At 35.7% G+C, this 14,402-nt stretch overlaps 1 protein-coding gene across 5 annotated transcripts in view; it reads left to right on the top strand.

The window, feature by feature from the left end:
* Positions 1–14,402, top strand: part of MEIOC (meiosis specific with coiled-coil domain) — a 46,005-nt gene that overhangs the window by 6,641 nt on the left and 24,962 nt on the right. For 2 of the 5 annotated variants that reach the window (XR_010152827.1, XR_010152828.1), the window contains exons 4-9: positions 2,555–2,659; positions 3,546–5,403; positions 6,559–6,693; positions 10,535–10,715; positions 11,145–11,263; positions 14,118–14,254. Coding sequence is in view for 2 of the 5 variants with exons in the window: in XM_511553.7 (XP_511553.3) it covers positions 2,555–2,659; positions 3,546–5,403; positions 6,559–6,693; positions 10,535–10,715; positions 11,145–11,365 (2,500 nt within the window). In the remaining 3 variants the exon portion in view is untranslated. Of the gene's footprint in view, positions 1–2,204; positions 2,309–2,554; positions 2,660–3,545; positions 5,404–6,558; positions 6,694–10,534; positions 10,716–11,144; positions 12,968–14,117; positions 14,255–14,402 lie in introns of those variants that run through there. The other 3 variants (XR_010152829.1, XM_016931643.3, XM_511553.7) reach the window with 3 other exon arrangements.

Genomic DNA, 14,402 nt, shown 5'->3' with positions numbered 1-14,402 from the left:
AACTTTAAAAAAATTTGTTGCCTTTTCTTTTTAAGAAACGAGGTCTCACTTTGTTGCCTAGGCTGGTCTTGAACTCCTGGCCTCAAACCATCCTCCCACCTTGGCCTCCCAAAGTGCTGGAATTACAGACATGAGCCTCTGCCCAGCTAGCTTATTACTTAAAAAAATTCATTAGTGGGAACATTTAGTGCATAAATCTTAAGTTCTTCTTTCTAAAGATGACTTATATATGAATGAGTTAAAACTTTTAGATGTTTTTGTCATCCAGTTCTAAATTTTCCATTTTTTTCCTTCACAACTCTACAACAAACAGGGTTTTATCAAACATAAGATATTTTAAATTATTTTTCTGTTCAATTCCACAAATAATAAGGGCCCCCTGTACATCAGATGCTTTTCTATGGGGGATACCAGAATTTAAACATGGCAAATATTATCCTTGCCTTTATAATCTTGATGATGATGATGATGATGACGACGATAACTAGGATATTATGGGAGCCTATTGCAAAGAGGAGCCCTAAGGGAGTGACATCTATCTTTAATTATATATGGGAGCTATTTATAGAGGCTGATGCCTCATTAGTCTAACCAGGAAATAGTTATTTGTATTTATTAGAAAAGTGTTAAAAAATTAAAATTCTTGGCAAATTCTCTAAAATAATTTTATTAGAAAGTCTATGTAATATATAATTCTACAAAAAACAAAAATATTTTTAAAGTTGATACATGCTATTGAAAAAATTCAAGCCTATTCTCGCTTTTGGCTAAGATCAAGTGAAAAAATTCAAACTTTTCAGAAATATATATCAAGAAAAGTGAAAGTCTGTCTTAACCTTCTCCCCCCACCACCCAATAACAGCTGCTAGCAGTTTGGTATATATTACATTGAATTTTTTTTAGATATATACTAATACATAATTACACAAAAAAGCTTTTATATTGAACTTTTATGAGATAACACATGTAGTAGAAAAGGTATTGGACTTACAGGGAGACTATTTAGCAAGTATGTAGTAGTTTGGCAAGTCATATACCCTTGCAAAATACAAGTTTCTTAATATCTTAAATGATCATTCATTTATTCAACAGATAATAACGAATGATTACTAATGCTTACCTTTCCAATGTTATGAAGATCAATTAAATATGAGTGTTATGCAAATATAAGGTATTTTATTTCGAAAATATCCCAACACTATGAAATGTTGAAATATGAAAAAACCGGAAGTTACAATTTATTATAAAACAACGTACAGGGCCGGGATCGGTGGCTCACGCCTGTAATCCTAGCACTTTGGGAAGCTGAGGTGGGCAGATCACAAGGTCAGGAGTTCGAGACCAGCCTGACCAACATGGTCAGGCTGAAAATACAAAAAAAAATTAGCCAGGCATGGTGGCACGCGCCTGTAGTCCCAGCTACTTGGGAGGCTGAGGCAGGAGAACCGCTTGAACCTGGGAGGCGAAGGTTGCAGTGAGCAGAGATCGCGCCATTGCACTGCAGCCTGGGGAACAGAGCGAGACTCCATCTCAAAAATAAATAAATAAATAAACAAACAAACAAACCAACAAATAGACGTACAGGTTGAGCATCCCAATCTGAAAATCCGAAATCCAGACTGATCCAAAATCCAAAAGTTTTTGAGCGCTGACATGATGCTCAAAACAAATGCTCATTGGAGCATTTCAGATTTTGGATTAGGGACGTTCAACCAAATATACAAGTATACATTATATATTTGGAGTATAATGTATATTTCCAGAATCCAAGAAAAAAACCTGAAATCCAAAACACCTCTGATCCCAAGCATTTTGGATAAGGAATACTCAACCTGTATTACTTCAAGGAAGAAATTACCCAAAAACTGTAACAGGTAAAAGGTACCAGTCTTCCACGTGCTTGTGGTTTTTACATTTTGTATTTAGTCAGTATCAGTCACTAGGTGGATTTCTGGGATAAAAGGAACTCCATCCAGTCATGCTTTGCAAGCATTAGGGATGGCTCCCAAATCTGTTACATTTAAGTGACAACTGCAAAATTGCTGTGGTGTCTAGGATGACCATATCGCATTTCACTTTTTTATCCAATATTAATATAGAGTCACAAAAATAGAATAGAGTATCAGGTTCATATGGTTTTCAAATTGCAAATGAGGAAGCTGAGCAGGTGTTGATGGAATAATGTATAATAAGACAAGACTTGCTTTCAGGAGCAGCTATGATACCAAGCATGTCTGTGACATCATAGATGAGAGATTTATATCTTGGTCACCTAAAATGAAAACCATGTGTTGTGGAGAAATAAGAGGTAAGCATACACTGTAAGTTAGATATAGGATTTGAAATGAAGGAGAAATATTTATGTGGAAAAGACATTTCCACATAAAAATATTTATGTAGAAAAGAAAATATTCTTGAGTTCTAGTCTCTTCTTTATTTGAAATGATGGTGTAGATTCAGTCCACATATTTTATAGATAAAGATGGTAAGGTAGGATAAGTCTGGAAAGAGTAATCAATATATTGTATTTCAGCATGAATTCATTTATTTTTAGGATTCAAACAGAAAGAAATGACTATGGCAGTGAAACAGACTTATATGGACTTGTGTCTAACATTTTGGAAGAACAAGATAAGTCACAGCCATATTTTGCTGAAGGGTTAGTATATAATCTATATAGTATATAACAGGCTTTTAAACTAACATACACTAGTTTACCCTGTTTATTAACTTTTATTTTTACTTAATAGTGGATCATCTGACAGTAGGTATCTTAATTCAAATATTGTTTCAAGGAGACTTGATTTTGCTGAAGTATTTGCTATATAATTGGAAGTTCAGTCTAAGGTTTTGTATAAGGACTTTCATTGAAAAATTATTCTTGCATAATTCAGAGCTATTTCCCTTGAGTTCATGAACTAAAGATTGGCTTAAATAATATAAATTCAAAGGAACTTTTATACATAGATCCCAAAGAATAAAACTCATTACTACTATGCAGAAATACATATGGATTTTATTCATGTGTTAGAAAATTTTGTAATGTTTCAATTGTTTTATTGAAGTGTGGAAGCTATATTACCCAAATATACTATTTCATAAATAGGGAAGTATGTAGCACACATATAACCAATTAAAATATTTTAATTTCACAAAGTTTAAGCAAAACACATTTTTTTCATTAAAAAAACTGTGGTCAACAATGCTTTTATGTAATAACCTAAGCAAAGGAAAAACTTATTTTCTGCTTACTATAGATAAATAATTCATCTAAGACCATGAAGTCACATATTAGGCCTTAGTTATTGTCTCTTGGGAAAGTACAGTGAAGACATTAAAATGCATATTTATGTAACATACAGCACATTTCATGTGACAGACAATTATCTGGAGCTAATGGTAGCTTATAAAGCAGAGTTGAAAGGGATTAGAGAATGGTGACATGGGGCAAGATAAATGTTTTTGAAGACCTTTTCTCCCTTTTCCACTGAGGAAATAAAGTCTTTAAAACCTAAGTTGTAATTAAATATATTTATTTGTTCTAGGACCTGCTCCTCCAATTTAAAGTCAGTTTGGCCAATGAACACAAGCAGATTTGCAGATCACCATGACCTCTTAACAGAAACCAAAAGGCCAATAGATACAGTCATCTCTCAGCAAGCTTTTTATAGTGGTGAATCTGTGTCAGCAATGGAAAAGCAATACCTGCGTAACAGTAATCTCACACCACAACAAAAAATAGATGAACTTTATCATGGATTTACTGGTTTAGATCTTGAAGAACAATGGATGTACCCCTCACGAAGTGATCATTCTAACTGTCACAATATTCAGACAAATGATACAGCTAAGACAATATTCCAAGAATATCCACTTATCAAAAACTGTTTTACACCCCAAACTGGTCTGTCTGATATCATGAAAGAATCAGGAGTTGATATCTACCCTTATGGAAGAGACAGAATATGTACTAAAGGTCTTGAAGCACCACTACAGCAAAAAAGGGCAGAGATGTTTCTTTCTCAATTTAATAGATACAATGAAAATGTAGATTATTGTAGAGACCCAGAGTATGTTCATCCTAATAAGGCTAAGCTTAATAAATGTTCAAATTTTAGTGTCCAAGATAGCAAAAAATTAGCCAATGGCATACCTGAAACACCAACTGTAGAAGCAGACACCTACACAAAGTTATTTCAGGTTAAGCCAGCGAATCAGAAAAAAATGGAGGAGACAATCCCTGATCAGCAGAATTTCACATTTCCAAAAACTACGCCACATCTGACAGAGAAACAGTTTGCAAAGGAAGCAGTATTCACTGCTGATTTTGGCTTAACATCAGAATATGGACTAAAACCGCACACAGCTTGTCCCGCTAATGATTTTGCTAACGTCACAGAAAAGCAACAGTTTGCTAAACCTGATCCCCCACATTCTGAGTATTTTAAATCAGTGAATTTATTATCAAACTCAGCAACATCTTCAGGAGGTATCAATTTAAACAGACCAACTTGGATGAATGTTCAAACAAAAAATAACACTCCTATTCCTTATCGAAATCAAGGTAACTTCATGAAATTAAATAGTCATTTAAGTGCAGCTTCAAAAGGTTCTAACCATTCTTCAGATTTCCCCCAACTATCATCCACAAACTTAACCCCAAATAGCAATTTATTTCAGAAATATTGCCAAGAAAACCCTTCAGCATTTTCTAGTTTTGATTTTAGTTACAGTGGTGCAGAAAGAATCCAATCTGTCAATCACATAGAAGGACTAACAAAGCCTGGAGAAGAAAATCTCTTCAAATTGGTCACGGATAAAAAAATAAAGCAGCCAAATGGATTTTGTGATAACTATTCAGCTCAGCAGTATGGGATAATTGAAAATGTAAACAAACATAATTTTCAAGCCAAGCCCCAGAGTGGACATTATGATCCTGAGGAAGGTCCAAAGCATTTAGATGGCTTATCACAAAATACATACCAAGATCTACTGGAGTCACAGGGTCATTCTAATAGCCACAGAACGAGAGGTGGAGACAATAGCCGTGTGAATCGCACACAAGTGTCATGCTTTTCTAATAATTATATGATGGGAGATTTAAGGCATAATCAGGGTTTTCAACAACTTGGTTCAAATGGGTTTCCCCTAAGATCCACCCACCCATTTGGCCATTCAGTTGTTCCACTGTTGGATTCCTATGACTTACTTTCTTATGATGACTTAAGCCATTTGTACCCTTATTTTAATATGATGTATGGTGATAATTCTTTTTCTGGTCTCATGCCAACTTTTGGATTTCAAAGACCAATTAAAACCCGTAGTGGACCAGCCAGTGAACTTCATATTCGTCTAGAAGAGTGCTGTGAACAATGGAGAGCATTAGAAAAAGAGAGAAAAAAGGTAACACAAAGTTAACCACTTAGGAATAACAGTATGTTCCTTTTGCCTGTCTTCATTCTGTTTACCTTAGTGTAGTGTAAGAGTACTTGCCTTATTTCTTTTTGCTTTATTTGTTGTTGTTTTAAAGAGACAGAGTCTCGCTCTGTTGCCCAGGCTGGAGTACAGTGGCAGAATCATAGTTTACTGTAATCAAACTCCTGGGCTCAAGCAATCCTTCCTCCTTAGCCTCCTGAGTAGCTAGTACTACAGGCACATGCCACCATGCCTGGCTAATTTTAATTTTTTGTAGACATTGGGTTTCACTATGTTCCCCACGGTGGTCTCAAACCCCTGGCCTCAAGCCATCCTCCCACCTTGATGTCCCAAGTGCTGGGATTACAGGTGTGAGCCACTGCACCCGGCTAACTTGCCTTATTTCTGAGCTGAATTCTATAATGTCCAGGATTTGCTGTAAGTTCATTACTGTAAGGAATTAAGTGGGTTACTTAAAAACTAAAAATGGATGGGGTTGGCCAATGGGAAGCTTAAATAAATGAAGACGAAAAATGCTTGACATTTTAAAGTTATTGTTATTCTAAGTTGACTTGCCCTGAAGTAGATTTTTTACCCCCTTAGTGGTTACAAGTTTATTTCTTTGAATTTTTTAGTGTTAACCTGTTGGTATACTCAGGTATTTTATTTGTATTAAGACGATAGCTGGGCGCGGTGGCTCACGCCTGTAATCCCAGCACTTTGGGAGGCCAAGGTGGGCAGATCACAAGGTCAGGAGTTGGAGACCAGCCTGGCCAACATGGTGAAACCCAGTCTCTACTAAAAATACAAAAAATTAGCCAGGCGTGGTGGCAGGCGCCTGTAATCCCAGCTACGCGGGAGGCTGAGGCAGGAGAATCGCTTGAACCCGGGAAACGGAGGTTGCAGTGAGCCGAGACTGCACCACTGTACTCCAGCCTGGGCAATAGAGTGAGACTCCATCTGAAAAAAAAAAGATAGAAAAATACTGTGGTATTGTGGTTTACATTTGTTGTCTTTTGATACCAAAACAGAATTTTCATTTAAAGTGGTAATACTCTATTTATTAGGCTTACGAAAACTATTATTCATGGTTGAATCATATTTAGAAAATTCTACATCTAAAAAGTATGTAATTTTTTACAGACTGAATTAGCCCTTGCCAAGAATTATCCTGGAAAAAAAGTATCCAGTACTAACAACACTCCAGTTCCAAGGCTGACTTCCAACCCATCTAGAGTTGATCGCTTAATTGTGGATGAACTTCGAGAACTAGCCAGAGTAAGCTGTAAAAATAGATAACAGTGGATGGATTTTTTGTTAAATTTTTTTTAAGTTTCAGGCCAGGCGTGGTGGCTCACTCCTGTAATCCCACCACTTTGGGAGGCCGAGGCAGGCAGATCACCTGAGGTCAGGAGTTCGAGACCAGCCTGGCCATTATGGTGAAACCCCGTCTCTACTAAAAATACAAAAATTAGCTGGGGGTGGTGGCATGCGCCTGTAGTCCCAGCTACTCGGGAGGCTGAGGCAGGAGAATCATTTAAACCCAGGAGGCAGAGGTTGCAGTGAGTCAAGATCACGCCACTCTACTCCAGCCTGAGTGACAGAGCGAGACTCTATCTCAATAAATAAATAAATAAAACTCTCATCAAGTTTTAGAGCTTTGAAGGGTTTTAAAATCACATTTACATCTAACTCTCTGAAATATATTTTTTTCATGTTTGGTCCTAGAACTATAATATTTAGGAAAGGGGCTGGGTGCAGTGGCTCACACCTGTAATACCAGCACTTTGGGAAGTGGAGGTGGGAGAATCACTTGAGTCCAGGAGTTTGAGACCATCCTGGGCAACATAGGGAGATTCTGTCTCTACTAAAAATTAAAAATTAGCTGGACATTGTGTCACATGCTTATGCTACTCAGGAGGCTGAGGTGGGAAGATAGCTTGAGCCTGGGATGTCAGGGCTACAGTGAGCCATAACCACACCATTGCATTCCAACCTGGGGAACAGAGCAAGATCTTGTCTCAAAGAAAAAAAAAGAAAAAGGAAAGGGAAAATAGTCCCACTCAATCATTTTAAAAGTAATTTTCATAATTTAAATGGTTCCTCTTGAAGCTCAAATTGGCAGTGGAGCTAATCCTCAACTGAAAGAATTTTTTAAAAAGCAAAAATCATTTTGAGTATTATTTATGGAGAAAGTCTCATTTCTTTGTCACATTTGTTTTCCAGCTTGATGAGCAAGCTGTGCTTACATAAGATGGTAACTTAATAGGGAATTACTATCTTTCCTTTTTTTTTTTTTTTTTTTTTGAGGCGGGTCTCACTTTGTCACCCAGGCTAGAGTGCAGTGGCATGATCTATGCTCACTGTAGCCTTGACCTTCTGGGTTCAAGAGATCCTCCTGCCTAAGCCCCCAAATAGCTGGGACTACAGATGCACGCTACCACACATATCTAATTTTTGTATTTTTTATAGAGACAGGGTTTCGCCGTGTTGCACAGGTTGGTCTCAAACTCCTGAGCTCAAGCAATCCACCTGCCTCAGCCTCCCAAAGTGCTGGGTGTGAGCCACCACCAGTCAACAAAATACTTTTGTTTTGGCGAAGTAGGATATGACTTCAAGTCAAATGTTGTAAAGAATCCTCGTTAAGTCATTTTGTAATTTAATGATTATTCCTATTATCTTCTTTATAATTTCAGAATTTTCTAAGCAACTTAGGGTAGGTAAACTTTTCCTTTTTTGACCTTCCTCTCTTAAAAACTTAGTTTTCCAAATAAAATTTGATAAAGATTCTTCCTGGGAAAAAAAAATGCAGCAAAACGGATTACCTCTTTTATTGAATAAAACCATTTTAGGAATTAGAAAAATCAACATGGGTCAAATTTGTAAATCTGTACAATGGAATTTATCCATGGTACATTCAGAGCCTAACATATGAGGTACAGCCAGATGTTAATACAAACTTCAATCTTTTATTATTTAAAAAAAAAACTTCCAAATTAAAATTTCTTTATCTCAGTAATACATTTCTAGGAAATGAAGGATGACATACTGTGGTTAGTGATATACTTTTCCCAGCTTTGCTTATGCTTCACATTAATTTAGAAGGATATGTTTATGCCTGTTACAATAATTTTATTTTCTTTACAAAAATTAGCTGGGCATGGTGGCATGTACCTATAGTCCCAGCTACTCGGAAGGCTTAGGTGGGAGGATCACTTGAGCCTGGGAGGCAGAGGTTGCAGTGAGCTGAGATGATGCCACTGCATGCCAGCCTGGGACAGAGTGGGACCCTGTCTCAAAAAAAAAAAAATTCATTTTATCTATACTTAGCAACATTATTTCATTAACAGAGGATTTAAAAATTACATTTTCGCCGGGCGTGGTGGTTCATGCCTGTAATCCCAGCACTTTGGGAGGCCAAGGTGGGCGGATCACAAGGTCAGGAGATCAAGACCATCCTGGCTAACACGGTGAAACCCGGTCTCTACTAAAAATATAAAAAATTAGCCGAGCGTGGTGGCAGGCACCTGTAGTCCCAGCTACTCGGGAGGCTGAGGCAGGAGAATGGTGTGAACCCGGCAGACGGAGCTTGCAGTGAGCCGAGATCGCACCACTGCACTCCAGCCTGGGCGACAGAGCAAGACTCTGTCTCAAAAAAAAAAAAAAAAAAAAATTACTATTTTCTAGTTTGCTAGCTTTGTAGAATTTTGAAAAAAAAAATATTTTTTAAACTTTATTTAAAAATCACCTGTGCAGACTTTTCTCTTTTTTTGAGATGGAGTCTCACTCTGACAAGATCTTGGCTCACTGCAACCTCTGCCTCCCGGGTTCAAGTGATTTTCCTGCCTCAGCCTCCTAAATAGCTGAGATTACAGGTGTGTACCACCACACCCGACTAATTTTTTGTATTTTTAGTAGAGACAGGGTTTCACCATGTTGGTCAGGCTGGTCTCGAACTCCTGATCTCAAATGATCCGCCCGCCTCGGCCTCCCCAAAGTGCTGGGATTACAGGTATGAGCTACAGTGCCCAGCCCCAATTTGCACATTTCTTTACTCTTTCTTTATCATTTGCTCAAAATTATTGTCTTATTTAAAAATAATTAGTAGTTCCCTGGAGGTTTTTTTTGTGTGTTTTGTTTTCCCCGAAGGATCTGGCTGATACACAGTTGAGAGGAAAATATTTAACATACGGAATAGACTTATTATGAAGAAACTTAATACGAGTTTGAGGTTAGAGAAACATTAATTCCAGTGCCATTGGTTTCTTGAGAAGCTTTTTCCCCCTATATTCTCCAATCAGTGAACACCAAGTTCTGCTATCAATTGTTAAATCATTTAACTCCCAAAGACAATTACTGTATTTACTTGATCTTCAAATTGCAATTATTCAAAAAGTTCTCTTTCCATATACTTTCCAAGTTTAGAATTTGAAACAAGTTAGGCATATGAAACATACTCCCCCTACTGACCTAATATATCAGTGCCCTTTTTTAAGTTTCATCATCCAGAGGATTGAGAAGCATCCTAATTTTCTTTAGCAGTTTTGACAGTTACAGGAGTCATTTTGTATTATTTTAATGTAAATTTAAATCAGTATTTTCTGTATTATGGATTCCTTAAAGCTATCACTAGTCAGTATTACTATCTGAATATTTCTGATTTCCAAAAAGGGAACATTGGAGGCCCAGAAAAATTAAAGACTTGTTGAGGTCAGGATTAATCAGTCAAGCACTTCTCTTTTTAGCTCAAAACTTTTTCCATTAGATTACAATACTTCCTAACAATGCTGTTTGCAGGCTGGTCTCTTATTTGTCAAAAACAGTATCAGATCTTGTATTTGCAGTTAATGACATGGTAATGTTTGAATATTTAACATTTTCATTGATGCTTATTTTCAGTAATCAACTACCACATATTTTTAGAATTAACATAGACAAGTAGATAGAAAACACTTTCCATTTTTGTTTCCCCCAGCATGGTGTCAGGACACAGTAAGCATTCTTTGATTTATTGAATGAATATTATTGCTGTCATCTCTATTCTGCTTCACTGAAGATTTGTTTTTACTTAAGTTAATGGCAGGACATGTCTTATCAAAATTTAAAATGCTTCCCTCAGGTTGTGACTTTACTAGGCAAAATGGAACGTCTTCGGAGTTCTCTTCTTCATGCCAGTATCTCTACTGCTCTTGATAGACACTTGGAGTCTATTCACATTGTACAGTCACGTAGAAAGGATGAAATTGTTAATGCTTCCAATCGGCAAAGGCAAGGAGTTCCTAGATGCCAAGATGACAGAGGTACAAATATTAATGCATATTCTTGTGATAAGTCAGTGTGATAATTTAGGTATTGATAAAATCAGATTCTCAGGTTGAAAGCTTAGATTTCTAAAATTAACACTTACCTACAGAATAAATTGGTAAATAATCTCCACATTATTTACTCCAAAAGTATTTCCATTTTATTAATTTTGTCTGTTATAACTGTTTCAAGACAGTCTGTGTTCTACTCAAACTATAGTCACTATTGTACAAGTCAGAAATAAAGTATCAATACTTTTAAATATTTTAATGATAAAGGACAGGACTTTGGTTCAATCAATAACTATCCTTTTTTTACAAAAATAACATTTGATCATTTAGTAGCAAAAGCACTGGGTTTTGTAAGATTTAACAGATATTTAAATGGCATTTAATATGAAATGACCCTGAATGTTTATTTTACAGATGTTTTTGCCCTTGCTTCAGCAATTAAAGAGATGTGTGTGGCTACTCGGAAAACACGCACTGCCCTGTGGTGTGCACTGCAGATGACCTTGCCAAAAACAGCCAGTACAGCTGATGTGGTAAAGCCTTTACAAGATACAGTAAACTGTGAAGATAAAGTCCATGAAAGCATAAATAGTAGCAATCCAATGAACCAGAGAGGTGAAACAAACAAACATTAAGGAAATGCCAGCAGAAAGAAGAATAAAAAGCTGATAAATATATCAAGACATGCTAAAAATGTTTTAATGAACTTGTCAAACTTTCAGTATGTTTTCTTTCAGATTTAAAGTTAATACCAGTACCTTAATGAAGTCTAACTTCTATTTAAAAATCTTCTATTTGAAGTGAATCCGATATAGTTTTAAGTAAACGCAAAGGTACAGTTGACTACTCAGAGTTCTGAGTAGTCAGATAACAAGTTTAAGTAAATTAAATATTTCCTAACAGCTAAAATGTGCTTAAACTCATTCTGCCATGCAGGTAAATGCAAATGTGAAATTCTTCTAGGAGATAAATTTCATTTAGGTTTGTCTTAAGTATAATTCCAAATATGAATCTAAGTGACTGTAACCCAATTACGGCTACAGCCTAGTAACCAAGACAAGTTTTGATTGTGATATCAAAGTGTTTTCCTTACAAAACTGGATAATACCTGGGAAACAAAGGAAAATACGGATAAACCCAATATTCATGTACAAACTTAATATTTAAAATATTATACTACCATATTTATAGATTTGAAATCTTAATGCCTAGGTATATGGAGGGAAATGCATCTGATTCTCCTAAATTAATGATAAAAGTGCCAGTGTAAAAACCATGCAAGTTACTGAATATAAAACCTATTCAGATCATTTGTGTATATTCTTTAAATTTTAATTATATTATCAATTATTAAATGTTTCCAATTTTAAAGTTATTTAAATTGAATCACAAAACATTCCCTTTATCTGGATCTTTTAGACTTGATGCACAGTAACTGAAATAATGACTACTGTTTTAATACCCTTAGTTTGCTGCCTTTTATGAGGGTGTCACGAAGTTCTAAAATGTATTTTTTTAAAGGTTAATCTCTAACTAGTTTAGCTTGCAATTGGTTAGTGTATATTTTGTGTAGTTGTGTTCATTAGTTTGCTTCTAAGTTCTAAAATGTATTTTTTTAAAGGTTAATCTCTAACTAGTTTAGCTTGCAATTGGTTAGCCTATATTTTGCGTAGTTGTGTTCATTAGTTTGCTTCTGTGTTTTTTTAAAACTATTGAAAGCTTAACTTTTTCTGTTTCTCATCACTTAGTATCTTTGTATGGAACTTGAGTAATTTATTCGTTAATATGAAATGTTGGTATTATGTGACTCAGAAGATCTTGGGTTTTAACATTTCTAGCATGAGTTAAACTATAATGTACTGATGAAATTTAATTGAAATATCCTTGACTAGAAACACTGATGTTTTAAATGTTAGTGTTTTTCTTAGTTTTAGAAATTCTGGTATTAAAAAAAAAAAAGAGTGTAATCATACCACATAAATTTTCTTTAGATGATGTGCAGAAGAAACTGATTGAGAATGCAAGAGTAACTGTAGGGAGAAACATTTTGATCACTGATATGCCTTAGAACTACCCAAATGAATTACATTGAGGGTAGTCAAATAAAATAGATCATCTCACCACAGTCACTGCATAGAAAGTGGTTAAGTTTAATATAAGACATGTTGGATGTTATAAAAACAAATACTGTACTGAATTTAGTCTCAGGAAAAAAATAAATTACTTTGTTGAAAACATTTGGTTTCATTTTTCTAAATTCATATTAGTTTCTAACCTTAAGAGTCACTCATATCAGAAAGTCAAATGAATTTCATTTAAGAACTTATACTAAGTTTTAGATTTCATTATTAACGCACAAGTAATAATGTTGGTTTATAAATCAATGCCATTCAGATATCCATGGATCTAACCAGATCTCCTTCAAAGATGAAATTTTTGCTCTATCTTTATGCTAATCCATGTAAACCAGAATAAAAATTTTAGGGAAGCTTTTACATGATACTGGTCAGAAATGAAATACCAGTCCGTTAATAAGAACCAAACACTTAAAAAAATTCTTTGAAATATTGTTAATCATATCACCCAATAGATAATTTTTAAATTAGTTGGTTGTCCCTTTCAGTGGCATATCCTCTAACAGATGGTTCTTATGTACTTGTATTTCTGAATTACAACCTATAAAACATTGTACTTCTGAATTACAACCTATGAAAACATTATAAAACTTTTACAAAATTTGCAGTGAAATTGATAAAACTGATGCTCCCGCCATTTCTAATCTGAAAGAACTTGGTGTACTCATTCTTTTTAATGGAAAAAGCAAAATTACCTTGAGTTGTTATCAGTGCCCTTCTCACTTGAATAATCTGCTACTATAAAGTTTTAGAGGGTTGAGAATTTATGACTGAAATCCAAAATCTGGCCTAAAACTCAATCTTACCATAGAAGATATGGTTGTTTAAAATTTGCCCTTTGCAGCTGGGCGCCGGTGGATCACACCTGTAATCCCAGCACTTTGGGAGGCTGAGGCGGGTGGATCACGAGGTCAGGAGATCAAGACCATCCTGGCTAACACGGTGAAACCCCATCTCTACTAAAAATACAAAAAATTAGCTGGGTGTGGTGGCCCTCGCCTGTAGTCTCAGCTACTTGGGAGGGGGAGGCAGGAGAATCACTTGAACCCGCAAGGTGGAGGTTGCAGTGAGCCAACATGGCGCCACTGCACTCCAGCCTGGGTGACAGAGTGATCCGTCTCAAAAAACAAACAAAAAAAATATGCCCTTTGCAATACTGAACATTTTAGATGTAAAGGATTTATTAGCACCTGAGTCAAGTGGATAACTAAACTCAAAGCCTAATGAGCTGATCCTCTATTTTCTGTTTAAGCATTAGTTTGAGAGTATACTTAACTGTGACATACATAGCAGAGTCCCAGAAGAAAGAACTGACTACTAACAAATTGAAACAAGTACCCTTCAGGGGACCGTGGATATAACCTGACTCCTTCAGTGACAAAAATCAAGGTGAGAACAACCCAAAATCCCAAAATAAGGATTACTAAATTAAAATAGGCTCTATCATACCCTATCGCTACCACCACATAAAGGACTAAGACTGTAATAGTAAGGACCTCTAAGCCAATTTCCTGATGTTCCAAAAAACATGCTAATC

Source organism: Pan troglodytes, chromosome 19 (genome assembly GCF_028858775.2).
Source record: "Pan troglodytes isolate AG18354 chromosome 19, NHGRI_mPanTro3-v2.0_pri, whole genome shotgun sequence".
In the NCBI taxonomy this organism is placed as follows: domain Eukaryota; kingdom Metazoa; phylum Chordata; class Mammalia; order Primates; family Hominidae; genus Pan; species Pan troglodytes.
This window is presented reverse-complemented; position numbering and strand designations above follow the sequence as displayed.